At 43.3% G+C, this 25,810-nt stretch overlaps 1 protein-coding gene across 9 annotated transcripts in view; it reads left to right on the top strand.

The window, feature by feature from the left end:
- The window catches only part of LOC114867131 (myosin light chain 4-like), a 231,467-nt gene that overhangs the window by 40,334 nt on the left and 165,323 nt on the right, over window positions 1–25,810 (top strand). For 3 of the 9 annotated variants that reach the window (XM_055513698.1, XM_055513697.1, XM_041073215.2), the window contains one exon: window positions 4,843–4,945. The exons of 5 other annotated variants lie outside the window; for them this stretch is intronic. In XM_055513698.1, coding sequence (XP_055369673.1) covers window positions 4,939–4,945 — 7 coding nt within the window. In that variant the 5' untranslated portion in view covers window positions 4,843–4,938. Of the gene's footprint in view, window positions 1–4,050; window positions 4,194–4,842; window positions 4,946–25,810 lie in introns of all 9 variants that reach the window. One more of the 9 variants, XM_029169528.3, reaches the window with a different exon arrangement.

Genomic DNA, 25,810 nt, shown 5'->3' with positions numbered 1-25,810 from the left:
ATACGGTCAGGCGGCTTATATAGGCTAATTAAAACTACTACAGCACTGGCAGAACCTTTGTTAGAAAATGCTGATTATTTGTTTTCACTGGGACGCGTCACCTCCTATCAGCTCCCCCCCAAAATACTCTTTTCATTCAGCATGGGCTCCTCGAGCTTTCATAATGATAACACAGCGTGCATAGGTGATGAAGACTGCTTTTGACTTCAACCCCTGGCTGACAGCAGAACTTGCTGGGGATGTGTTCCGCGTGACTTTTGCCAAGGTTACGGAGACATTTATCAACGCTGAGTTCTCGCTAAACACAATAGACGAGGAAGAAGAATGAGGGCACTTTCTTAAAGCGCAGGGCACTGGCTCACTTTCAGATCTTATAAGTCAAGTGCTGTCAGAGCAGAAAGACAGCGGTGTCAAATGAAGCAATGTTTTGATATTTGATCTTTTCATCTGCTTTTTCAAATTAATTCAGATACTAGCATTCATTACAGTGCATCACTGTTAAAAAATAGCCAGGGGCATGGGCTGTATTTCCCTCTAGGATTATTGACTGACTTGAATGATCTGTGTGAGAAAATCAATAATACATGTGAATTTGTTCACTTTGTGCTTGTTTATTTTTTGTCAGGGTCACAGATGAGTGAAATTTGTGTGGAGGGCATAAAACAACACAGGACCTTTTGAGTATTTACAATAAACACGCATGCCTATGGAGAGGAAGTAAACACCAGTAAACACTGCGGGACTGTGGCATAAACATGTACAGGGCCTCTGCTTGGAAGGAAACAAGATTTATGCTCTGATACGGCACAGCCAGGTGTACTGCAATGAATGCCGTCTGTACCTGTAACATCAGCATTAATGCAAACCACATACTGTGGGAAAACATCTCGGGGCTTCATCATATACAGTACCTAAGCTGTCAAACATTACTGTTACTCAGTGTGAGGCCGAGCCAAAGGAAATGAGACATCTGAAGTAACATCCAAAGCTCCGGCGATGGTTAAACACAAAAAATGAATTTGGATAATGTTCTGAAGTTTAAACATCCATAATGGTGACATTCTGTCAACATAATGAAGAAGTAAATGGTGTGGGGTCATAAATGAATTTGTTAAATGAAATGGAAAATGAAAGGTCTACAGCCTACAGTATACAGTAGTAGAAGCCTTTTTCCATTGTCAGTGGATATTGTGTCACCATGCTTAAACCCTACATCGCTGTCACACAGTTGACCCTGGCTGCTGATTACATGACTGGACCCTAAGCAGCAGGTGAGCTTCTCCTTCTTGGTAACGGTATCAGATCATTTACATTGTTGGTGACTCAGTGAGGGAGCCATGGTAGAGACTATAAGTATAGTCTAGTAAGTATATGAGTATAAATGTATATGGTTTAGAACTGCATAATTCATTTGCATGAACAATGAACTTGACATATAATACATCAGCATCATAGACATGGCTCCCACTACTCAGTGTCTTATCAACACTTGCTGTATCGTCTGTAGTCATATCCGAAGAAAAATCACTCTCTGGAGCCTCTGTAGAAAAACTGCCCTCAAGGTCCAGAGGTGCAGTACAATATAGAACCATCTTCATTCCGCACACTGGGCTACAGCTCGACGTGATTGATTAATTGCTTTACTGATCTCTTTGGTCTCCTTGATATTAGAAGAAAGTAATAAATGCTCACGCCTCTAGGTAGAGAACTGTACATGGCGAGACCGAACCAAGCGCCTTCAAAAGGAAGAGGCAGCTTCCTAAACACTGAAGAGCTATTTGGCTGTTTACACTGACAAGCATTTCAGGGACACGCAGCGGGTCAGATTGCTTTTTAAGTATAGTTTAGGCTTAATAAATCACGGACTCTGTTGCTTATCTCTAATAGGGTGATCACAAAGACAGACTTGAAACTTGTCTTGCTATGTGCCTGGTTGCTTTGTTCAGGCAGTAAAGCAGCATCCTTTGTTTCTGGTGGACACAACATTGTTAGATCTCCCTCATTGGCAGGTGAAATGACTTTTTTGTGCATGGTTAGTTTTCTCAATCAGTGTGATTGCTGTACCCGGGGCGGCTGATCGGGAGGTGACAGTTGGGTTGCCAGATGCTTTAGCAGCAGTAATGGACAGCAAAGCCCTTGTTTCCATAGTTGCATGCCCTTCCCCGTTTCTAGGAATATGTTCATCAGTGTCGAGCAGTAGCAACATGAAATCCAGACCCACTCCGCTCCGTGGGGTGTACAGTATGTTTCCGTGTGTGTTTAAAGGGTGTGTAAGCTGGCACGCCGTCTGTCCTCTCCTGCTGCCCCCTCTGTGTTGTCTCTCCAGTGACTCTTGTTTCAAGTCCGTCCCTCTCTGCTCTCCAACCCCTCTGCTCGCTCTAATGTCGTCCCCTCATGCTCTTCTCGCTCCAACAGGCTCCTCGTCCACTTCTCCCCTCTCCTCTCCATTTTCTGGAGCCACGCCGGCCAATCCCCGCTTCCCTGTGCTTCGTAACTAGTGTCCTCCTCTTCACAATCTGCCCGTCTTTTGCCCTGTGCTTATCGTGGAAGAGAAACTGCTGCTGTGTCCTTGAGGGAGTCGCACTGGGCCAGAGGATTAATGTGATGTTTAGGTCTAAGCGCATCATTCATCATCCTGTACCACTTCCAGGATGCAGGAGTAGTTTCTCTTCTCTCTGTTGCCCATCCCTGTAGGTGGGTCCTTTGGCATCTAAACAAAAATAAAAATACATACTGTACAGTACTATTTTTTCAAGATATTTTAAAACAGTTTATTCTGACACAAAATAAAATAGCTTATGCAATAGTTTTCCCAAAGTTTGGTCTCCAAAAGGATGATTACATGTTATTGTGTCTGTACTGGTAAATGAATGGTACATGTGGCCGCCTACAGCAGTGGAGGAACATTTAAATACATGAAATACAAATCAATGTCTAACGTAACACCAACAGAAATCCCACCTGTCAGCTAGTGGTGGATAATGAATACCAGGAAAGTGCAGCCGACATGAGAACCAGACTAGTTACATTTACAGCTGCCTATGAAGTGCTATTTTTTTCTAATTGTGACAAATTAAGAGTATGTATTTAATAATCCCTGTGAGGAGCTCCAGATAAAACAGACACTGTTTTTCCATCATAATAATAGTATTATCTGCCTTCCCTTTCTTCCCTTTTCAAAGACAATGTGCCGCTGCATTAGTACAAGATAAAGGGAAATAATTAGATGAAGAGGCATTTCACGGTATCATTGAGCAACTCCTTTTTTTCCACCAATCTGTGTAACATGTCCTATTTTTTTCAAACTTTGCCTTCCATAGCTCCTCACTCTGACTCAAAGCTAACTCTACCCCACAGAATGCTTACAGATGCACCTCCGTAGCACATGGGGCCATTTACTAAAACACAAAGAAAAGCGAGATGAGGTTCAGTAAGACAGAGGCAAAGTAAATGAGAAACCAAAGCTTGAAAAGGCGTCCTAATGTTTGCATGTAGCATGCGAGGGATGGAAAATGAATGGCAGCATGCTCCTTGTGTACAAGTGCAGAGTGACAGAGCTAATTATAGCCATCAGGATGTTCTTGTGTTCAAAGGAAAGCGACAAAGCTAAAGTAGAGGAGAAACTACTCAGCAGGTGTAGACAGCTGTGTGGAATCCCTGGGGGCCAGCAGCATATTAGTTAGCACGTGCGACTCTCCTTATTAGCAGAATATCTGCATAAGAACTGTAGCAAGGTGTCACTTCTAAGCAACTTCTACCTTTTACCTTCCTCAGACTGTACTACTTCTCATATAAACTTTATTTTCGCGAAGCTCTTCCTCCCCCATCACAGTACTTCATGCAACTATGTCAGCGTAGCTGTTGTTTTTTACCAGGTGACATGGACTATTTAACACCTGTCACTGAAGACGTGAGAGCATGTGAAATTAGTCTTTTTACTCAAAGGTTTGTGTGTTTTCCTCTCGCGGCAATTTCTTTATAAATACAAGCTGAAATTCATTTCATTGAAACAAAATCGTTGTTTTTTTTTTGACACTATCGTCTTCAAAGCGTACTGCAATTTAAGGCCAGTGGAGGTATAAACAGGAAGGCACTGTACGGATGAAACCAGCAATCAAGGACCCGTGAAGAACGACGGGGGAACGCTGGGAGGATGCCACTGGAACGGCAAAGAAAGCAAAAGCCCAGAATGAGTAAGTGTGTGACATGTAAAATGGATCGCTCAATTGTTTGCAGCAAAGTGCAAACTCAGCTGAAGCATCCCCTGATCTATGATGGGGGCATGGCAACAATCCTGCAAACAAATATGCATACTTTGCCTGATTTCTCCCTCTAGTGTGTTTTTAAAGCATCCATTTTATTAGATCAAGCTTTGATCTGGCATTGTGACTAAAGTTCTGTGTGGTGTTAAATGCTATAAATGTCAAACAACTGCCCTGTATTCACTGGCACTGTAGTTAGGAGCAATGCAATTTCCACGATTTTATGGATGGGTGATTTATAATTTGAAGTGTGCTCAATGCTCATATCAGGATTGGATCAGGATTGAATTACTTTTACAGTATATTTTTGTGTTTTGTGTCTAATGTGTGGAGCTGTAAACCTTCTGAAACAATGATTAAAAAAATGGAAAACACATATTCCTCTAGAAGATTCTATGAACTGTTCATTTGCTGGCTTCTGTGCAAGTTAATTACACTGTATAGAAAAAAAAACCCTTCTAACTTCAGGGTCTCAACCTCCTATCAATTGATTTTTCTTTCATTCCATTGCCCAGAACAGAAATGCCCACTCCATCTCAATTGTCAGAGGCAGCAGGATTCACTTATATGTTCTTCTCAGGTAATTGCAACGCAAATGAGGTGCTCCAAAGACAAATGAGCCAACCAAAGAGAGAGCCCGTTCCCTCAGTTGGCTGTCTGTCTGCTGGATTGTCCAATGGAAGGTAAGAAAATGCTTCTATATTAATTAATATAATGTGGAAAAAGTGGGAAATCTGTGCTATCTGTGTGCGAGGGACGAGAATATCATCATAACATCTCAGCTTTTGGTGTCATGTGCTGTAATCAAAAGAACCATATTTAATCGTTTTCATGTTGTTTTTTTTACTTTAATATTAATTTTCTGTTTCGGTTCTTTAAAAGAACAGAGCCGCTCTGGCCTTTAGTGATGCGCAGATGCGAAAATAGGCTCCAACGTGCAGACTTTTATGTAGTCTGTTAACATTAGAGTCATGTAGGGTCTCCAGCTGGGACAAAACAGGGTGAAATCATTCATGTAAATTTGTGCATACACAAGGTGCAAGTGTGTGAGTAGCCAGGCATTTTAATGAAGCTGACACCGAAGTCTTGGGTAGTGGTGTGTTCAAGTGTGCAAAATATGTTGCTTAGAATGTGTTTGGCAGCACTTAGATGCACTTGGCCCTGTGAAGGGGACACAAATTGTAGAGCATGTGTGTAGGGAATTAATGTGCGTACTATCACATTGCAACTCAATTTAATTTTGCCATGATTAATATGCTCCTAATTAGCCATAAATTACCCATTAGCATTTGCATTGGTGATACGTGGATGTTCATAAAATTTAATAAATGGACACTCTTATTAATATTTTTTAGACCGGCAACTTACGTGTAACGTTATTTGGCGATTTTCTCCGCTCACATCAGTAACACACAGAGGACAAATTCTAAGTCAGACAATGAACCTGACTTGGAATATATTATCCAGCTGAAAGTACAGAGGAGCCAATTGTGGTGGGAGCCAACGACAGAATTAGCATTTCGATCAGAAGATTCCAATATATTCCAAGATACCCATCTGAGACCTATTGAAAGTGACGGGAGGTATGTGAACAGGATCATTAATCACAGTACGCAGGCATCAGCTGCACGTGTCCCACATGTGATTTATGTCCTGGCCTGTCAGGTGGTTTTGTTTTGACCTGAGATGATTCCAGCCACTGGGCCAGAGAGTCTCCAAACATGCTGAAACACACTTGTTAGTTGCATCATGCCTCCAAGTTGCATCTCATGCCCACCGGTTTCTCTGGAGCCCGTCTCGTCTCCCTCTCTCCAAGCTGTTAAGGCGCACAATTACATAGAGTTGTTGTTTTTATGGCCACTAAAAGTAGAGCCGCTTCCATAATGTGGCAACGTTCATGAAACATGTTCAGCGTCATTAATTATTTGCCTTTTAGACCCACCGTAGATTGAATTTATTACAACACAATTGGATTATGCTGCTCAAGCTGTTAGAGGAAATTTTCTTATACTTCCTCCTCAAGCTCTGCAGCTACTTTGTTTAGGCAAAGTTACAAATGTAACGCAGGTTTACTTGGAGCCGCTTCTTCGACCGTCACAAGTTGTGCCTTCAACATTCCCACAACACCTCTGAGAATGCAGGTTTGCATACGAGCCTCTGAACACCGAGGTGCATGTAACAAAACGCATTTTCAATTTGAAAGACTCGCGCATTTCAGAGGAAAACTTATGTGCTGCAGCCTCCAAACACAGAGTGATTCACTCGGTTCACAAGGTTCATTGTGGAGTACTTGCAGATGGCCGTAGAAAATAAATGAGATTTTCAAAGTGCGTGTAGGTGGAATATTTCTGTGTAGATGTGCTTTGCCATAAACACAATTATATGTCTAACCCCTGACAGCAGGTTGAGAGACCGAGAAAGCAATAGCGTTTGCATATATCATTTTCTACTCTGACATCCAGGATGTGCGCGTGCACCGCGGAGTGTCTGTGTGGTTACAGAAGAACGAACCTGTGAACTGCTAATATTTTTATGAGCACATCCAAAACTGCAGCAGGACAAAAAGCTACATTTGACAGGGATTCAATAATCGCTTCTAACTAACATCTGCGGTGGCACGCGAGGAAATACACACTGTTTGTGTTGGCATTGATTGTTCCCCATTAAGCCCGAGGATGCACCATCTCTGTTGAGGAACTAATTATGGTGGATACCATCCAAGACGAGCTGAAGTACATCCCTGGACCGAAACAGTGTTTGTGCAGTGATATCCCTAGACAGGAAGGAAATTAACAAAGGAGGACAAATAGTAATAATACATGACACTTTTAATCTGTGCTGCATTTTTTTGTCTTTAAGAGTCATGAGACTGGCAACACTGCGAGGAATTCATGGCATCGTCTGTGAGAATAAACACATTTAATAATTGTACTTATTTCTCTCAAATAGTTTCTAGTATCCTCGCTTTGCTTTTAAACAGAAGTTTTGTATAGAGGTTTGTAAATAGTAAGAAAAAAAAAAGTATTTTTCCTTTTAAAGCCCTCAGGCAATAGTCATAATATCAGGTTTGCCTCATTCAGCACAGTTAATGGCTTTCATGCCTCCCTGTCAGAGAAGCTAGTGAAATATGACCATTACAGGTGAACTCCAGGGGGATTAATCACATGTGACTGTGCAACTAATCAGACAGAGGAAACCAGCCGATTGTGGACAGCTGGTTCTTGCTGTAGGCGGCTTTAGCAGGGCACAAATAAGCTGTTGGGTCCCTGGTCTGTTGGGAAGGGACTTTTTCTACTGAAACTGTTGAAACGGCAGCATACTGTACATGCATATACTGTACTGTAATATGTGTTGCTCTTCTTTGCAATCATCATTTGGTTTCATTAAAACTGTGCAACCTCATGTACTGTACGTAATGATCATGGACACATTTTACATTTAAAGGACTTTATTTAAATATTTTGCTGCTTTGGTTGTTGTCATTAAACTAAAAGCCTCCTCTAGACACTGACACCACAGGCGTTGTTCACTCATAGAAATATTTTAATGAGCAGATGGTAAAAACTGGAGGAAGCTGCTCTTTAGTGCTAAACCTGTTGAATGGACATGCAAACCTGCCTGTTGTTCGACTATGCAGCTTGGCTGTTTACTAGTTCTCAACCTACATCACGTGAATTGCTTTGCTCTTCTTCCTCTTCACGCTAATCAGCGTATTGCTACTGTCCCATCCGTGGTGCCTTCACTGTCGCTGCCAGCTGCAGTCCACAGTCTACAGACCCCTGTGCTGTGCTGTACATGAGTTATGCTGCATGCGCGAGTCCCTTAAATGTCCTTTAAACAACACTGCTGTTGAAATCGAGTGTAAAATCAAAGCGGATCACGCGTAAGTCCTGTATCCGTGTGACGGCTTAATGAGGAAAATAACCTGCAAAGAGAGTTGTCTCTGACTCTCTGCTGAATTTATTTTAATTGCCTTTTTGGTTATTAAAAATGTGTTTTCAGACTGTATGATTTATAGTCAGATGGTGGGGCAGGAAATGGTAAATTCATTGCCGTGTGTTGCACCAGCTAAGGCACCACCTGCTCAACAGCATGTCCAAGGGGAATCACTGCAATCTATTACAAGCTCTCTCTAGAGCACAGCTTGTTTTGTCGCTCCGAGCCCAGTGGGTAATTTGGAACCGAGCCCACTGTTTTCTAAAACATCCAGGACACTTATACAACAAAATATTCCTAATGCATAATTATACTTATTTTGTTAAGTAAGTAAAATGTACAGTCGTAGCATGTGCTGTTTGACAAAAAGATGTAGATATGTTTAGTGTAACATGCACCAACAATCAGCCTGAAGGTGATTTACTGCAGTATAACAGAAACCAGATCAAATTTCAGGACTAATCTTTAGGTAGAAGAATAGAAGAATACACCTCATGTGCTCCAGAGACCTGCTGGTCTGGTCTCCTCCATCGACCTGAACCACGTGATGTCGTTTAAGTGTTTTGTAGGATCCTTTTAACAGCAATTACAGCTTTGAGTCGTCTGTCCTCCAGGAACTGGGCAGGTTTCCCATTCTTCCAGATCCTCTCTGGTGACTCCTGTGGCCTGTTCACTAATGTTTTATGGCTTTTGGCTGAGTCACCCAAGAACAGTCAGGAACTTGGTTCAAAGTTCTTTCCGCTCTGACCCGTCTTCCTGTCTCTCTTATGTATTTTATTATTATTTATTTACTGTACTTTGACAGGCAAAATGTCAACCTAATAGGCTGCAAGGAAGTTGAAATGGATTTGAGTTGGGGGGTGGGGGGTTGGGGGTAGTAAACAAAGCAGACCAGCAGGTGTCAGTACCATTTCGTAAGTTTCAGACAAACACATCTCTTTCTCTCTCATTCTTTGCCCAGTCGCCAGACAGCCGCGCTCCTGTCCAGGAATGATGGATCCGCGCGAGTCATCCTGGCGGTAGAGATTTTCACAGACAAAGTCAGCTGTCATTTCGGCCGAGCGACCGCTGCAGAGCGTCGCGCTCCCCGCTCCGCCGTCGCATGACATTTTATTGGATCAGTGTATGAAGAAGCCGAGAGGTTTTCACCAATCAAACGCTAGACTCGATTAAGTCCAAGTCCCCCCCATCGGACTGCAGCATCAAACTAATCCTGACTTCACATTCATGCTAGTTCCAAATACCATCACAGCTTACCTGCCACGCTGATCCGCTTCAGGTGTCAGCTGCGACTTCCCATTTGGGTGTGTATTTATTTTTGTACTCACCTACAGTACTACAGTCACGTCAGGCATTACAAAGAACATATCATTTGCAAAATCAAAGGTGCAAATATTATATTGCTATGGAGCCAGTCGGAGGGAGGACAGTTGTTCTGGGCCAAGGCACAAACCTGTTCAGGCAGCGTAGGGTATAGGAACTCAGCAGTTAGACACTCATTAGAGACTCAGGGATGTCTGCGGTACGGGGGGGCATGGAATGACTAGTGCGGGCGCAGGTGGAGGCAGGCCGGGCTTCTGATGTGCTGAGGCAGTAGCACCACGGAGCTCAGAGTGATCATGTGCAAAGCTCGACAGTCAGCAAAAGTGTCCCCATGTAACCCAGCCTGCAATTAATGCCCGGCACCTTTTCCTCCCCGTCCTCACATCGCGGCTGAAAGTGCATGATTCCCACGTCTTCAGCAGCTGAGCAGTCTGTACTTAAATTGACACACTGGCCCTGAAGGCACCGCGCTTCAGAAGTACAGCTTTCAGCGCAGCAGCAGGTTGTGGCACCCTCGCCAGATTAATTCTTTTGATACGGTCCCTTTCACCAGCGCTGTTTACGCCTGCTTCTGAGTTTACTTTTGATGGACTACACAGGCCAAAGCCATTCAGAGAAGCAAAGGCACGGCACATTGAAATAGCACCAATTTTTGTCTATATTTGATCAATAAGGAAAGCTGAACCCTTTCTGTGAAAGGTTTTTGAGGAGTGTTGGATGGGCTGGATTTCTTTGTGTAAGATGTTTTCTTCTTCTAAGTGAACAAAGAGGGAACAGGCATCTGCTGGATGGAGCTCACCCTAATGTGACTGTGTGTGAGCTGGTTGGAATCCAATAAACACGCCTGTGTCTTTGATCAGTTTGTCCTACTGTGGTGTCATTATCTAGAGGAGGCTACATTTCTTGTTGACAGAGGTAATTCCAGAGCTCTTTGGATTCTCCAAGCATCTTTGCACAACTGGCACACTGCAGAATTTTAGTGAACACATGGGCGCTCAGTATTTCTTCTTACTGGGCCTCACGTGCTGTGGGTATCAGGCCATCCCAGTATAAATCAATTGGACTCCATGATGGGTCTGCACAATGACACCCGACTAGTGTTTGACAGTTTATTTATGTGGAGCCCAGTCACAACAAAGGTCTGCTCAAACCATCAGAACTGGCCTCAGTGTGGGCGTCCGTCATTATGATTTAATACCCGAGTATGTGGCATTGCCATCAGTGAATTACAGCACTACAGCGTATTCATGTAACAGTATTAGTAGTGTCATCTTACATGTACACAGCGGAACAGTGTTTGCTGTTGTATTTGCATTTATTCTTGCCGTGCACATAATTACATCATTAGCGCAGTTCACTGGTCTTAGCGTTAGATGCACACAGAGTCCTTTGTTATACATCCTGTACACACGCACGCACGCACGCACGCACGCACGCACGCACGCACGCACGCACGCACGCACGCACGCACGCACACACACACACACACACACACACACCACGTGATTGAACTGCTGACTAAGCAGATAGTGAATGACCTGCTTAATGTTCTGGGCCTGTGCAGCTTCTTCTCACCGCTCCGACCATTAGAATGAATGGAGGCTGTTCTGTTTCATACTCTAAATGCTGTCAAACCAGCGACTCGGTTGACATGGGAACCACAAGGGATTTACTGTATGCTAACGCACAAGGGTTTGTCTAGCACCTTTTCCCACTGTCACTATGCAATACTTAATTACCTTGCCTCTCGTTCCTATTACCTTATAACTACTGGACCAACATATCTCCTCTTAGAGAGATTAGCAGTGAAGAAATAACTTATGAATGTCCCGGAGCTTGTCTTCGAAGAATGCGGCTTGTCATCCGACACATGACTTCCTTTTATCAAGGTAGCTTACTTCCTTCATTCTTTTGATGTGTGTCATACTCGCTGTAATTGATTCCACTCACTCCTGTCATGCTTTCGCTTGCAATTTGCACTGCAATATGGCGCCCTGAACTTTTTGAACCCATAGCATAATAGAAAAGCTGTAGGGCCTGTGAAGCGTGAATTATCACCTGGTCTTGCACATAATGCTGCTGGCACAAGAACACAGACAGACACTCAGCGTGTCTCCCGCAATAAGAGAATTACATTCCTGACGAAGTTACCAAGAGGAGCTCTGGTTGCTCGACTATGTAAGCTGCAGCCGCTTTGAGAAGCAGCTCATTAGATCAGTTCTCCTGTTGTAATAAGGTGTTCGCTCTAATTCCCAGTTTTTCATTATGAAAATGTGAGGCTTAAATTTAATTGTTCCTCATTTTCTTCTCAGAAGGAAAATATTATAAACTATTTCATGTATGAAGCATCAGTGCAGCCGATATAAAATATGCTGTTACTAATTATAACTTACCTTGTTTCCCAGTCAACCGTCTCATAATGGGAGGTTAAAGTATAAACGAGGATGGAAGTGCAGTATTGGAGTGTTTTCTGCGTTTCCATCGCATGTAGTGTCATTCATCATCCTTTAAAGCTCCGGCGTTTTGTTTATGCTGATGCCGACTTTTGACTAACACAAAAGTTTCTGACAAACAAAAAGGAAAGTCTTTGAAATACATAGCGCTTATATAAATAAATTTGCTTTTGTTTATTCTGTCAGTCTGTTGATTACTTGAATCCAGTGATATTTCTGAGATGAAACAAGTCACAAATGTAGCTTGACAGGCAGGAAGGTATTATGTATGAGAGGGAAACATGTTCATATTACTGTATGTTTCCCCTTTTCCTCGCTCCAGAGGGTGAGGGGCTGTCTCTCCACAAGCACGGAACAAGGTGGGAGAAGTGTTTGAGGAATTCACACACAGTCCACCAGTTAATAGAAGGAAACAAAATGACATGCGGTAATTCATAACTAAGTCGATATTCATTTTTTCTGCAGCCCAGCGCCATTGTCATGTGGATAGTTCATGTAAAGACTTGTGTTGGTAGCTTTTAAGAGTCCCGTTGGACAGAATAATCAAAAGATAATAAAGAAGGCACTCAAACACGATTACACAAAGCATGTGCACACAGAGACACGCAACAGTCTAGTGCAAATGCTAACCCAGAAACAAGTGCAGCCTAGAGGAGGCAAGAGGCGAAAGATAAAACAAAGTGACTGTGTTCTTCGCACTAATAGTATACACTGTAACCCAAAATGTTTTTCAAAGTCAGCTTGGGGCTAAGAAGTCATTTGTTTAATGGTTTCTGCCCAGCAGGAAGCCAACAGTCTATTTTTATAAAGTGATACTGATAGGAAGGCCACACCTTCAGAACAGCCAGTACATTGCGCCGCGGTCTATCCCCAGATGGCCTCGGCAAAAAGTGCTGTTGTTCAGTTTCCGCGCATACAGTACATCTTCAATAAGGGCATTAAAATAGGGATGACTTTCTAAAACGCAGCATTGTGACCAGATGAGGACAGCGAACGAGGGCGACACAGAGGAGAGCGGAGCGCAGGGGGTGAACGCTGAGCGGAGGAGACTCTGTATCTGCTAGCATCAGGGCCTCCGTACCCTCTTTCCCTTTGTCCGAGGTCCACTGTTGCCGCTGTGTGCGCCCGTGGAGCGGTTTCCAGTGTGACTGTCTCAGCGCGGTGCAGCAGATCTCCCATCAGGACGTGAGTAGACCTCTGCTACCACCTAGAGGTCTCAGTCATAGTGCCGTCACATCACCGACGCCAGGTCATTTCACAGATTGGGATTCTGAATGTTGCAAGTCCCTTGATCAATATACGTCAAGGAATATTTAATGCCGTTGACTATTAGGACTTGTTCAGTGTCATATATTAAGTGGCTGCCCTAGAATCTGCACTTGAGGGATGTTTGGCGTCCGTTTCTCCACCCTGTTCATCAAAGGCAACCTGAGCGAGACAGAAAGTGTGGAGGCTCCTCAGAGATAAGGTTTCCGTTTCAAACCAGACAGTTAGGGGAGGATTTCTAGCACCGCCTCTACATTTAAGCCTCCACTGCCTTTACTAAAAAAAAAAAAAATAGTCATGGACTGCATTGCCTCTCTTACATTTACATAACAACCCTAGAAGTATTTGATATAAGTACAAGGAGTATTTCTACCTGGAAAGATCGAGGGGGTGATGAGATTCTGTGTCTTTTGATTTTATTACAATTTTTTTGTGCTTAAACCTCATCCAGCCTGTTGTACTATGGTGGAAACTCATGATCACATTGGATTCAGCGCTTTGCCAGGTGCATGACTCCTACAGTACCTCCACTGGTTACTCACATGCAATGAACGTTAAAATGCACAGAATGCTTTGGAGTCTAACAGCAGCAGAATGTAGGCGCAGGAACTGAACATAATTCTATCTTGGATAACACCTTTCTCTCTCTATAATGAACTGATGCTGCTTTCACCAACCCCAGCTCCTCCTCACCGGTTTAAAATGTGCAAAAGTGAGTTTTAGTCACAGTTTTGTGCTGACAGCATCGTTTGACTGTACAACACCTCCCACCAAATTGTCCCAACCTCAGCAACTTAAGCTGCCTGTGAAGCAGGACACCTGAATTGTTACACTACATAATAATAATAATTGATACGTTTTTAATCCCCTTGGGCAAATTAAAGCTGACAGACAGTTGCGTTTAGAGCAGAAAAAGTTCCAGGCTTCAAAATCTTTAGACACTTTGACATATTGAGAAACTGGGAGTCAGATCAGTTCTCCTGTCGTCCTCCACCCTCGCTTTAAATCCCTCTGTTTAGGAAGAGTGTCTTAATATCATCCACAGAGTAACTTCATGTACATATACACTGTACATATGCATTATATGTTTCCCCCCTCCTAATAATGAGCACGCTTCCTCCTGTACGGTCCAGATTCTGAACGACCTTTGCATTATTCATTCAGCTCATCTATCTCCTTCGTTTGCTGTACATACAGTAGTTTATTTGCGTGCAGATACTCTCCTGACAACAATCTTGGAGGCGGCCTGCTTGACCTTCAACTAGTGAATAGATGGAGGCTAAATGTACACAATGTGGACAAGATAACACCCCTCCGGCTTACCGAGCAGATGCACTGCTTAGTCACGCACACGTTCATCTTTTACTGTAGGTAACACGCACAAGGGGGGGGGGGGGTGCTTGGTGGGGGGTATGTGAACATATTTGCTTTTTATCTTTAAAAAACACTTAGGCTTAATTGAAGATGTCAACACAAGCCATGCTAGATAAACCTCTAAATAATTACAGAGAGCTTTAGAGCCTTTAAGCCCTTTAGATTCAGCGAGACAAGGAATCAGCACTGACCAGTGGGATCACGGATTTAGAGACCCTCAATTCATCAGGACTGGCAATAAACACGGGACAATTCTTCGTGCACAGATCACAGCCTGTCCCGGAAAACAGTATATGTCATGCATTTCAATGTGACACTATATAATTCCAACGCAATTGAAATTCACAGTCACACTTGCTTGTCTTTTTAAAGCACGGGAGGTATTTTTTCTTCTGACATTTGTTGATTCACCCCACTGTGCACACATACACTTTTTTTTATTTTTTCCGTCGGCAGCTGGGAGATGCGACTCCCATGGTTCAAATAATGTCACAGGATGGCGTATAATCTTTAGAACATCTGTGGCTGCAGATAAAACCTTAATCAGGTGAAGGGAGCTGGGTAATATAATAACCTGAGCCTAGAGAGTCACAAAAGATGCACCGATAGACACAAAAGAGCACTACTTGATCATCTTAATTCAGGAGCTTACTTACCTCCGTCACTATCGCGGGCCACTTGGAACCAGATAGGCATGATTGGAGGACGATGATTCATGTTGCTAAGTGCTTGACGATAGAGGGAAGAGATAGAAAGGAGGGTGCAGGCAGGATAAGTACTGTATGTTTTGGTGATACTATGGAATCTGGAGCCGGGCCTTTGTTGATAGCGGACATTGTTTGATAGCAGGAGATGACTAAAAAGGTCTGTCGGCAGTCAAATCATCCGTTAAACAAAATCTGAGAGGGAAACTCAGCTCCCACACGGTGTTGAACCTGTTTCCCCCGTCACCTTAACTCCACACGCTTGCACATCTAGACCCAATTCTATCATCTGCTTCATTTATTTATTCCTGCCTGTAGTTATTGTTCCGTGCCAGGTCCATTGTGTCTGAGGTATTCTGACAGGCCATTATTATTGCAGTTGCCGTGTAGTATCATTCAGACCTGCAGGAACGGCTGCAACTGACTTTGGCCCCCGTTAAAATCTGGCTCCGTCAGGAGAGTCCTTTGCATCAGTTAAACACAATCTGTCAAACATAAAGTCTGGGACCTGCTTTTCTACAGTACAAGGCAACTTCATCCCAACTGGTTTAGTCAGGCTGAAAAACAAAAAGAATCGAATCCATCTGTTGTCAGACTAAGGAGAGTACTGGAGATATAATTGCTATTCTAATCTCTTTTCACTAAGACCAGGTTTACATTCACTTCAGATCCATGATTTTCAGATTCACTTTGTGTGATGGCGTCTCTTAGACTGATATACAATCAAAGTGATAAAAACAACCAGCTCAGCTTGACAGTTTTAAAAAAAAGCACATGGCGGCTGATCAAAGAATCCACTAATAGAGTCTGATATGTGTTTGTCACAAAAGAGTCTCTGTCCATTCAACCACTTTGACAGTTTGCATTTGAGGTTTGGTTAGAATAAAAGGTGCCTTTGCTCTCGGACCAAAGGCTTCAATGCAACCTTCAAAAGGACAGCACGATTATTAGTGTCCTTAAAAATGGGAAGCCAGGTGTAACAGTCCCCACATGCACTCTAGCAGCTCAGATAAGATGCCCAAACGCTGCTCTAGCCATGCACAAACAGTCCAAACACATCAGTGGCCGAGCGCTTATTTTCTGCAAATGATCAGAAGTCAGGGTTTGTACTGGGCCCTTTAAGTCCCAGCATTGTTTTTCACGTTCTTGTAGAGTGATTAAGCTTGTTTGCTTTCAGTTAATTTAATAGCCTTCATGCAGCATGTGATGTGCGTTGCATATGAAGCATCTCATTCGAGGCACGCGCCGTGTGTAATTAAACACAGCGCTTGTACCTTGATTCATCGGTTAAATCGGCAGATTAGTTAAAGCGCCTGTACCTGCCTAGGAGTCCACCTGAGCACAGTCGACTGAAGGACATGGACACACAAAGACAGATCCCTTTATTACTGTCACTCCTCTCAGTGAAAATATCTGCTTTAAGATGTGTTGACTCTCCATCTCTCCCCTCATCTGAGGGGCAATTTTTCTCTAGTAGCTTTCTGGAAATCATACAGGAGTTGACAGGTTCAGACTCCAGCTCTTTAATAGATTTACAGTAGGTTGTAAAGTTTAATATTGTTGAGCAGTTTCAGAAAACCCACAACAAGCTCAAATATATCCTCCCTGACATGACATATACTACAGGACCCTGGAAATATGGAGGGTGTAATCACAATCAATGTGTGTGAGTGTGTGGTGAGGTCATCGGTTTTGAACCACTCTTCTTAAGAAATGACAAGCTTTCATTTAATCTCTTCTCTGTGCACTCGATCATGGCCGCTCCACAACCTTGTTATTCAGTTGGAAAGGTCTGCTTTGAAAACATGCGCATACTCAAGGTGTGACGGGGAAAATGTTTCACTATAGAATCTCAGTTGTGAGAGAAAAAGGCCAGAGTTTAATTTTTAACATTGAAACATAAACACGGATGGCGACCGTTCAGACACATCGGCCTCGATTTGAGAAAGAGTTTTGTTAATTACTTGAATGAATTGCAGTAGCGCCTGACCCCTTATAGCAGCATTTAGCTCCGTTCGGCAGTCTGGGGTCTTTCAATTACTCATTGTGCATATACTGTAGACCATGAGCAAGTGCAGTGTCCTCTGCTCCATTCCTCCTGGTCACATGTCCAATGAGGTCTGCTTTGGGTGCTGGTCCCAAACCTGTTGACTGCATCATCAGGGGCATCCAGTGACAAACATAGGCCAAATGCCAACTATTAATATTTATTAATAAAGAGAAAAAAAAGTAAATCAACGTGCATTTTACTTTATCTAAGTTAATCTAAATACCAAACCATTTTTGAGTCTTTATTCCCAGGTAGGTTCAGTAAAAGTATGATACTGCATGATGGGCAAAATCAATGTATTCATTCATTCCCCCGTAATGAGCGAAAGGAGTGTGTACACTATAAGCTAAGACGAACGAGGGTCCTTCAGGGCTCTGCCAACCTGCTCTGATGATATTAGGTCCAGCCTCTGCCAAGGATCAAACAGTATCCCACAAGTTTATCAAACACTCTGAGCTGGAGATTCATAAAGCATGCTTTTCCCCGCGAGCTCCTGGCATAGGCTTAGATGTAATAAATCACATATTGTATTTTTTATAGCCTAACTAGTTGGGGGTCTTATTGGGGGCTGCATTGGGGCAGTTGCCTCTGTTACTGAAGTAGGATTTACCACATGTTTAATCACATTTAATCCATGACGGCGCCGCCTTGATAATATGAATTTAACATTCAGTACAACCTTCAAACCTGTCGCAAAAATTTGTACTGTATTTAAAAAAAAAGATGTGTGAGATTAAAAGTGGGACTAATGCTGCTGTAGCATGTCTTTGATCTCCACATTTTGGCCATTTTCCTTAGATTCAAAAGGTTTGCCTCCCTACCCCACCACACACACACACACACACACACACACACACACACACACACACACACACACACACACACACACACACACACACACACACACACACACACCGCAACAAACGAAGAATTCTCCCTTTACGGCCTCCTTGTTATCGTCAGTAAACTACCCCCCTGTTATTGCCTCCATGTATTTCCAATTATTTTATATGTGGGAGAGGGCAAAGGGACAAATGGAGTGGAGACGGGAGAGAGTAGCAAGCCAAGACACCTCGTAATGCCACGGGCAGGTTATAAGGAAGATAAATAGCGTGACACCTTAATGGAGCTATACAGTTATCCTTTATGAATAAAGTGAGATTGCTTCATAAAAGGTACCGTCTATGATTAATGATGGAACCGAACCACTTGCATTGATCCTGGGCATAAAAAGGCTCTCCAGTATTTACAGCTGTTAATGTTATAACAAATGGCATTATAAAAGTTGGACGTACTGTAAGTCCCATAAAATGCTTGGGGCTCGGGAATTAGACTGAGCCCCTGTGGCTGTCGCTATTACTGTGGCGTCTTTAGCTCGGGAGGCTGCGTGATGACAGAGCAGAAAAACAAACACAAAGCTGCTCATCCCCGCAAGAATTATTGGATTGTAGTTCTTCTAAAGCTACACTTCAAAAGCATGTCCCACTTTCTGTTTGCGCTGTGAAGCCTGGGTCTTTAGCACCACGGACCTTGTGTTTTCTGTGCTGGAAGGAAGGATGCTGCATGAATGACGTTTAAAGGAGGTTAGCTTATAGACAAAATATGAATGGCTGCTCACATCACACCAGTGTGTTTGTTCCGTGAGGGTCACGGCTGCTGAACCACAAATGAGAAGGTGATTTTTCTGCCACATACGATCAGATCGAACTTAAAGATGAGAAACCTTAAACAGGTGCAATCTCCTCTCAGCCTGGAAACCTGAGGAAGCCACAAGCAATTTCCAGTTGGAGGCTGGATGTCAACACCTTAAAGTCAGTGTGTTTTCAGTTACGCCACGATGTCCAGTATAAACAAAGTATGTCCTATTTAGATCAATTTAAGCAGCCATATTGTTAGAGGAACAAAACGGGGCGTGGACTCTAACACAAGTGAATAACAGTGTCATCTAACAGCAAAATCTCAATCGCTGATTAAAGCGAACCTGTTTGCATTCACAGGTTTTACACAGTCACTAATGTTAATTTGTGTTTTATTTCATACTTGCTAAATTTTAAAATAATATTTGTCATCAGCTCTTCTTGTTGTAATGCCGTTCCACCGCAAGCAGCAATTCACTGTCGAGTGTTATTAACATCTGACAAAGCACCAATTTAAACTTGTCTTCTGATGGTAAATAAGAGACTGGAGTGTGTATGAACAGAATGTTCTTTGTTTGGTTCAGTGTCTGATGATCACACGCTGACTTTTGCTGTCTCCATCTCCAGTCTCATACAGTGCTATAAATATACGCTGTTCGTTAAGAGCTTTGTTCTCATTCACTGCTCTCTGTGCTCCATCAAATGAAATTAAATGAATCAAATCAAATTGCCTCCTCGGCGTGAATTCTGAAGTTATAACCTGATCCTGTCGTTGTCGCTTACTGAGAATACTCGTTTTTGCCCATCGGATTCAAAAACCTGTGTAAAACTATATTGCAGGTCAAAAAAATAAGCCGCTATTATGTTGCAATGTTGTCAAAGCATATTTGAGGTGTATTAAATCGTGGCACTGAGGCTCATCTATAGAAAAAGCCCAAAGAAAGGAAACTGCAGAGTGAACTACTGGAGTTACCTGACCTCATGTGCAGCATCTTGTTTTGAAGAATAAACAAAAGTAGGCAGAGTATGAGTAAATGTCAGATGAAGACACTGAGGCTTTTATTATGTGTCGCTGGCTGTTGTCATGATGACCAACGAGAGGAGAGGTAGTCCAGATCAATGGTCTTTTGGATGGCCTGTTGAACCTGGATCAATAGCTACTGACTGAGTGAGGACTTGTTCTCTGATTTGGTGTTTCTCACTGTCAGACACTTGCTCATAAGCTGCAGTCACTCTTACAGCTACCGCCCCCGCACTCGACACACACGCACACACACAGACACACAGACACACACACACACACACACACACACACACACACACACACACACACACACACACACACACACACACACACACACACACACAGAAACACACACACAGACACACGCACGCACACAAGCACACACACACACACACACACACACACACACACACATACAGACACACATGCACGCACGCACGCACACACGCACACACACACAAGCACACACACACACATACACTTCCCTCTCTATTTCTCCCTCTCTCTCCAGGCTAAACAGTTTGCTGGCAGTCCCCGGTGCAGCACGGTTAAGTCATCATGCTTCTGACAGAGATGGAAAGGGTTATTATCTGATGCTGCACTGGATTCATGCTGTGAGACAAAGGTGCATTTGGTTCAATAAACATATAAGTGCTGTGGCCGAGACACTAAATCAGGCCTAGTTCATCATAGGAACCTAGCTCCGACTCACGCACTGCGCCTGTATGAAACAGGTAACCTGTTGTTTGGTGTATGTTATTCACAATTTTAACTGCAATCCTTTTTAATGATTTTAAATATGTTTAATGCAATTGCAATGCAAAACTAAATAGCTTCAGGGACACGAATTGGAAAATAGCCCTACTTCTGCTCTGGTAGATAATTTTTGAAGGTTTAAAGTATGCAGTTTTTATCCCACGCCCTGAGCAGTTGGTAACAACGCACTCATGCTCGTGTCCAATTATGTTTTGAAAATGAAATTATCTATCACTGGGAAAAGACTGACATTTTGTCCCTCGCTAGTAAGCAATTCCAATAAAAAGATAACTGCAAATTTAATTGGGTAATGGAGTTGCCAACGACGGAGAGATGAAATGCAATAATTGCCTCGGAGTTGGAGATTCTAACTTTGAAATACTAAGCTGCTCGGGCATGGGAGGGAACAAACATCAGCACTTCACCCGCGGAAAGAGGAAAAAAAAAAAAAAAACAGCAAGGACAGCAAGATGGCTGACTGCTGCTAGACAATAAACAGCTGACACTATAGGTTGCCGTGCACTGATGTGCCCCTGCTGCTATGTCCTGTGAGGTAAATCTCTCACAGAAGTCCCCGCTGTCTGAAGAAGTCCTGCATAATTACCGCTTCCCAAAAAAGCAAGCAAGGTTAAACTTAACGATCTGAGGCCGGCGACTTCTCGCGTCTCGTGACGACCTCTGGAAACCCCGCCATTTGCATTTTGTGCTGTAAAGATGATGTTTTGCCCCGGCATGGGCTCGGCGAACACCTGGAGGAAAGCGGTGGTGTCATCACTATTGTGTTGTTTTACTGCCGCGGTGCTTTTACCACAGAACAGCCTCATAAATCTGAATGTCAACGCTCAATAAAATGGATCCTGAGGCGTCTAACTGAGCTCGGTTTGTTACTTAAAGGACACGTGACTCAGGATCAGATTGTTTACCTCCACTATAGACGACCTAAGTATGCACAAGTATTGTCCACATACCTTGGATTTTTGCTGCGTCCAGTCTGAGTCAAGTCTGAGTCCTTCCTGTGTTAGACTTATTAGCGTTAAACACAACGCTGAGCTGATTAATGACTGTCATTACTTCTCTAGGTCATTTGTGTCATAAACCCCAAAATTTAAGAGATCGTCAAAGTTATTAAAGCTGAGCCTGAGGGCTACATGAAAGTCTTTATTAGTAGAATCTTCCAGCACACGCAAGGGATTTAGATCTTCATTTTATTAAAATGTGCGAGCAACACGTTCCACGTACTGTAGCAGCCTCTTCAGCCTCACCTGTTGCACCATCAGTCAGTAGCCAGTCAAAACCACGTGCAAAGTGTGGTAATGCACACAAACAAACATATTTTAAACGCTGCTGGATGCTGTAAATGAACTTTGGCAACAACAGCTCTAAATGAAAAAGTTGTATAAAAAAACGCCTTAAGGACAAATGTAAGGTTTTCATCAAACATTTTGAGGCAGTTTCTTTCCTCCGTGTCCCATTGTTAGGTCCAGTAAAGCTCCGGTCTCCGGCTCCGTGTTGGTGCTGAACATAAATCATGCATTGCATTGTACGGTGTATATGGACGTAATTACATGGCTGGCGGGATGGATGTAAAAGTACTGCAAATGTAAATAATGGAGAGCTGATTTTTCAAGCACTCGTGTCTAATCCATCTATATTTAAGACCTTCAGTGTAGAAGCAGAAAAAGCACAACATTTGCCGTCTTTCTTCAGACTCCCTCACTGTGTGCGTGTGATCTGCTGCTGTTGTCTGGTCCTGCCCTCGGACTCGCGGACGCTCACTGAACCCCATATTCTCACTCGTTTGTATTCAGCACAAATCTCCTTAGACACAATCCCCCACCGCGAGAGCTCCCCATTTGGACTGGGCTGTATCGATCTTGTTCTGCTTTTGGCATGAAGAAGTGCGGCTCTATTCCACAGGTCTCTGGGTCCACATATAGAATATCATTCAGTCTAATTGTCTTTCGCTCTTTGTTGGGAGTCCGGTGACTCATTTGTGATTTCTGTCACCTTTGGAGCTGCGAATAAACAGCCCTGCTTATGTTTGGCCACTCTCTGCCGGTGAATTGTGTATGGAAACCATGAAACAGCTCCATATAGATTACGGATAATCTCTGTCTCTCGCTGCCTTTCTCCAGGTGCCGACTGTATTGTCAGGCTTGGAGCTGAACGTTTCTAGCCTGTAGCTGCTGACCCAGCCGACCCGTCTGTGTTCTGTTGCTGCCTGCTGTTCTTTTGTTGTCATTTCCTCTCTCAGCCCGACTGGTCGTGGAAGATGGCCGCCCACCTCGGGGGGGGGGACTACGTGACAGCTCCAACCAACACGCTGTAGCAGACATCATCGCGACATCAATCACACCACTTAATAAACCGCTATTTCAATCACGCACATCAGTGGTCTTTATAGGAGGAAAAGCGTATTGTTCTGTAGACACTGGGAGCATTGATGTGCAAATCATCCCTCCCAAAGTCCCCACTCTCAGCAGAATACTGAAAAAGTCCACTTTGCATTAAGTAAATAGATAAATACAGTAGAAAAGAGACATTCCGCAGGGGGACAGAACACACGATGGTCCAATATTCCCTTATTTCTTTTCAAAGAAAATCAGAATTGGCCAGAGATGCAGAACTTCAAAAGAGAGTCACTCCCCACTGGATCTATCCCTTGACTCTTTGATTGTTAGCTATTCTGGCCATGTATGAGGTATTGTAGGGGCTATAAAAAAAGCATGACCTCATGTTTTATTCATGGCTTCTCCACTTTCATAAGATAAGGGGTGTCATTGTTGCACCAGCACAAAGTTAGCAGAGCTTCTGTGTGAATGTTTCACCTTCAGCTTTGGGGAGCTACAGTACAGAGCCGCGTTGGTCTAATCACAAATTCATGTTGATCTGTGCCGAGTAATATGGGATGAAAGACGAGATGGAGGAGATCTGTCTTCAGGTGGAGCTCGGGGGTGTCTTTAATAAGTCCGGCTAATAAAAGCATCTTTACAGCAACATCCTCCATACATACATGCACAAATAGCAAAAGAGGAGCAGCTTGTTCTATAAACAACAACTCTTACAGGTGGAATTTCTACACCTTGAGGTCAGGGGACACAGAAAAGGTGCTCCCTGAACAGACCTGCGCAGGCTTGATAGCTTGTGAGGATGTATTTGCTGTGACATCTAGGATAGCCTCACTGTATTCCCTAATTATTGAACAATTTCAGCATAAAATCTGATTTAGCGGTTCAAATGAAGCTGCCTGAAGTCATTTGGCTCTGGCCAACACTTGTCTCCTCTGGTGGTTTTATTCATTTGTTTTGCTATATTTTCTTCTTTTCCTCAACCTTCCCTGAAGATTTTTGCAGCACCGGAGAGTCAAGCACAAAGCGTTGAGTTTAATCACAGAGCAACATTGCCCTCTGTTGGTTGCACGTGGTATATTCCTATTAGAGCCTCTGATTCAGCTACTGTAGTGTCTTCATGTTGGAACCACTCTGATCCATTATGATACAGGTGTCACATTAATACCCTTTGCATTTTAAACCGGTCCAAACCAGGCTCCACAACACAGGCACACTCAGTAGATGAGGGTGGACGGGGCTAGAAATGGAACAGGCAGGTGTCTGGCTTCACTCATGTTTCACTGAATCGCACACAATAGCACTGAGGAAGGTTTGACAGCAGGATGCAATTTCATGGTCAGACATATTGTGAGCGTGATTGCAGGCGGTAGACATTGTTATCACTGTGTTTACAGAGTAGAAAGTGTTGAAAATGAGAGCGAGGAATGTTGTTTATGACGGGAAAAAATATGATAAAGCAGTGTTTTTTATTTACTTGAGGAATTATCTTACTTTGATTGACATTTGAATTCAATCAACGTGTTTTTTGTGGTTTTGTTTGTATCTCAGTCCAAGTGACTGTAAAATAGAGCTGGAGGGTCTGTTTTACAGGGGGTCGAGCTGGAAACGCGCTGGCTGATGACATTGGGCAAATGCACAGTGTTTGTCGCCTCGGCCGGAGAAAGCAAACAATGCTGAATATACAGCGGGCCGTAACTATTAGGGAGCTCAAACCTCCGCACACAACTCTGCATCTCGTGCAGTACAGTAGTTTCCATTGTGCCTGCTTCTTGGCGCTCTCTACTGATTGTAAACACAAATCCGTCGGGGATCTTTTCGATTTAATGCTTAATCACAGCAGACAGCGGCACATCAAGTTGTGACTTAGTGCATAATCCGCGTGACTCAGCCGGTGCTGTGCTGAGCCCCGCCGCTCGCCTGCAGCGTCACTTGTCAGCTGTTGCTGCAGCGCCACAGCCGCCGGGGGAGCGCGGTTAAGAGCTAATGTATGGTACAGTCAACGATGCCGCATCCTGTGTTGATTGCAGGGGACTGATTCGTTCTTCGGCTGTTGATTGTGTGCGACCGCGTACTAAGGTGTTTATTACTGGCACATGACGCCGGCACCACAGTTATCTTGACAATTAATTTATTGCCTGCTGTTTACAGCCAGCTGATTACAGCTCGCTGTCAAGACCGAGTAGAGAAAGAGTCATTGGCGGCACAACCGGGAATATTCAACAATAGTGTGTCATAGAATAACAACAACGCTATAAAGTTCAAATAAGACCATCATCACTGTCTTTATCACGGGATGCACTGAGATTTCATACCAGCAAGAAAATGCAATCTCACAACACACTGTGCTGCATGAATTGCATAAAATTTATACACTACTGTAGAGTTTGTTAGTAAAACACTTACTAACCTTCAGTAAACATGAAAATGATGTTTTTATTCAAACTGTCTCTTTTATTAAGCACAAGATATGTGGCGAGCTTAATTTATTCCCATTCACTCGCTTCACTTGTGTATTTATACAGATCAGGCTTTTGTGCTGTTTATTAATCAAATCTGATAATATAGCCGAGGTTTGCTCTTGACTCTTAAAGAGGTTTGTAGCAACCTCGTCTGCTTTGCATCTTAAGTATCTTTCTCAGTTTGACGGTTCTCTGGATCTGCGAGGACACATTTG

Source organism: Betta splendens, chromosome 12 (assembly GCF_900634795.4).
Source record: "Betta splendens chromosome 12, fBetSpl5.4, whole genome shotgun sequence".
In the NCBI taxonomy this organism is placed as follows: domain Eukaryota; kingdom Metazoa; phylum Chordata; class Actinopteri; order Anabantiformes; family Osphronemidae; genus Betta; species Betta splendens.
This window is presented reverse-complemented; position numbering and strand designations above follow the sequence as displayed.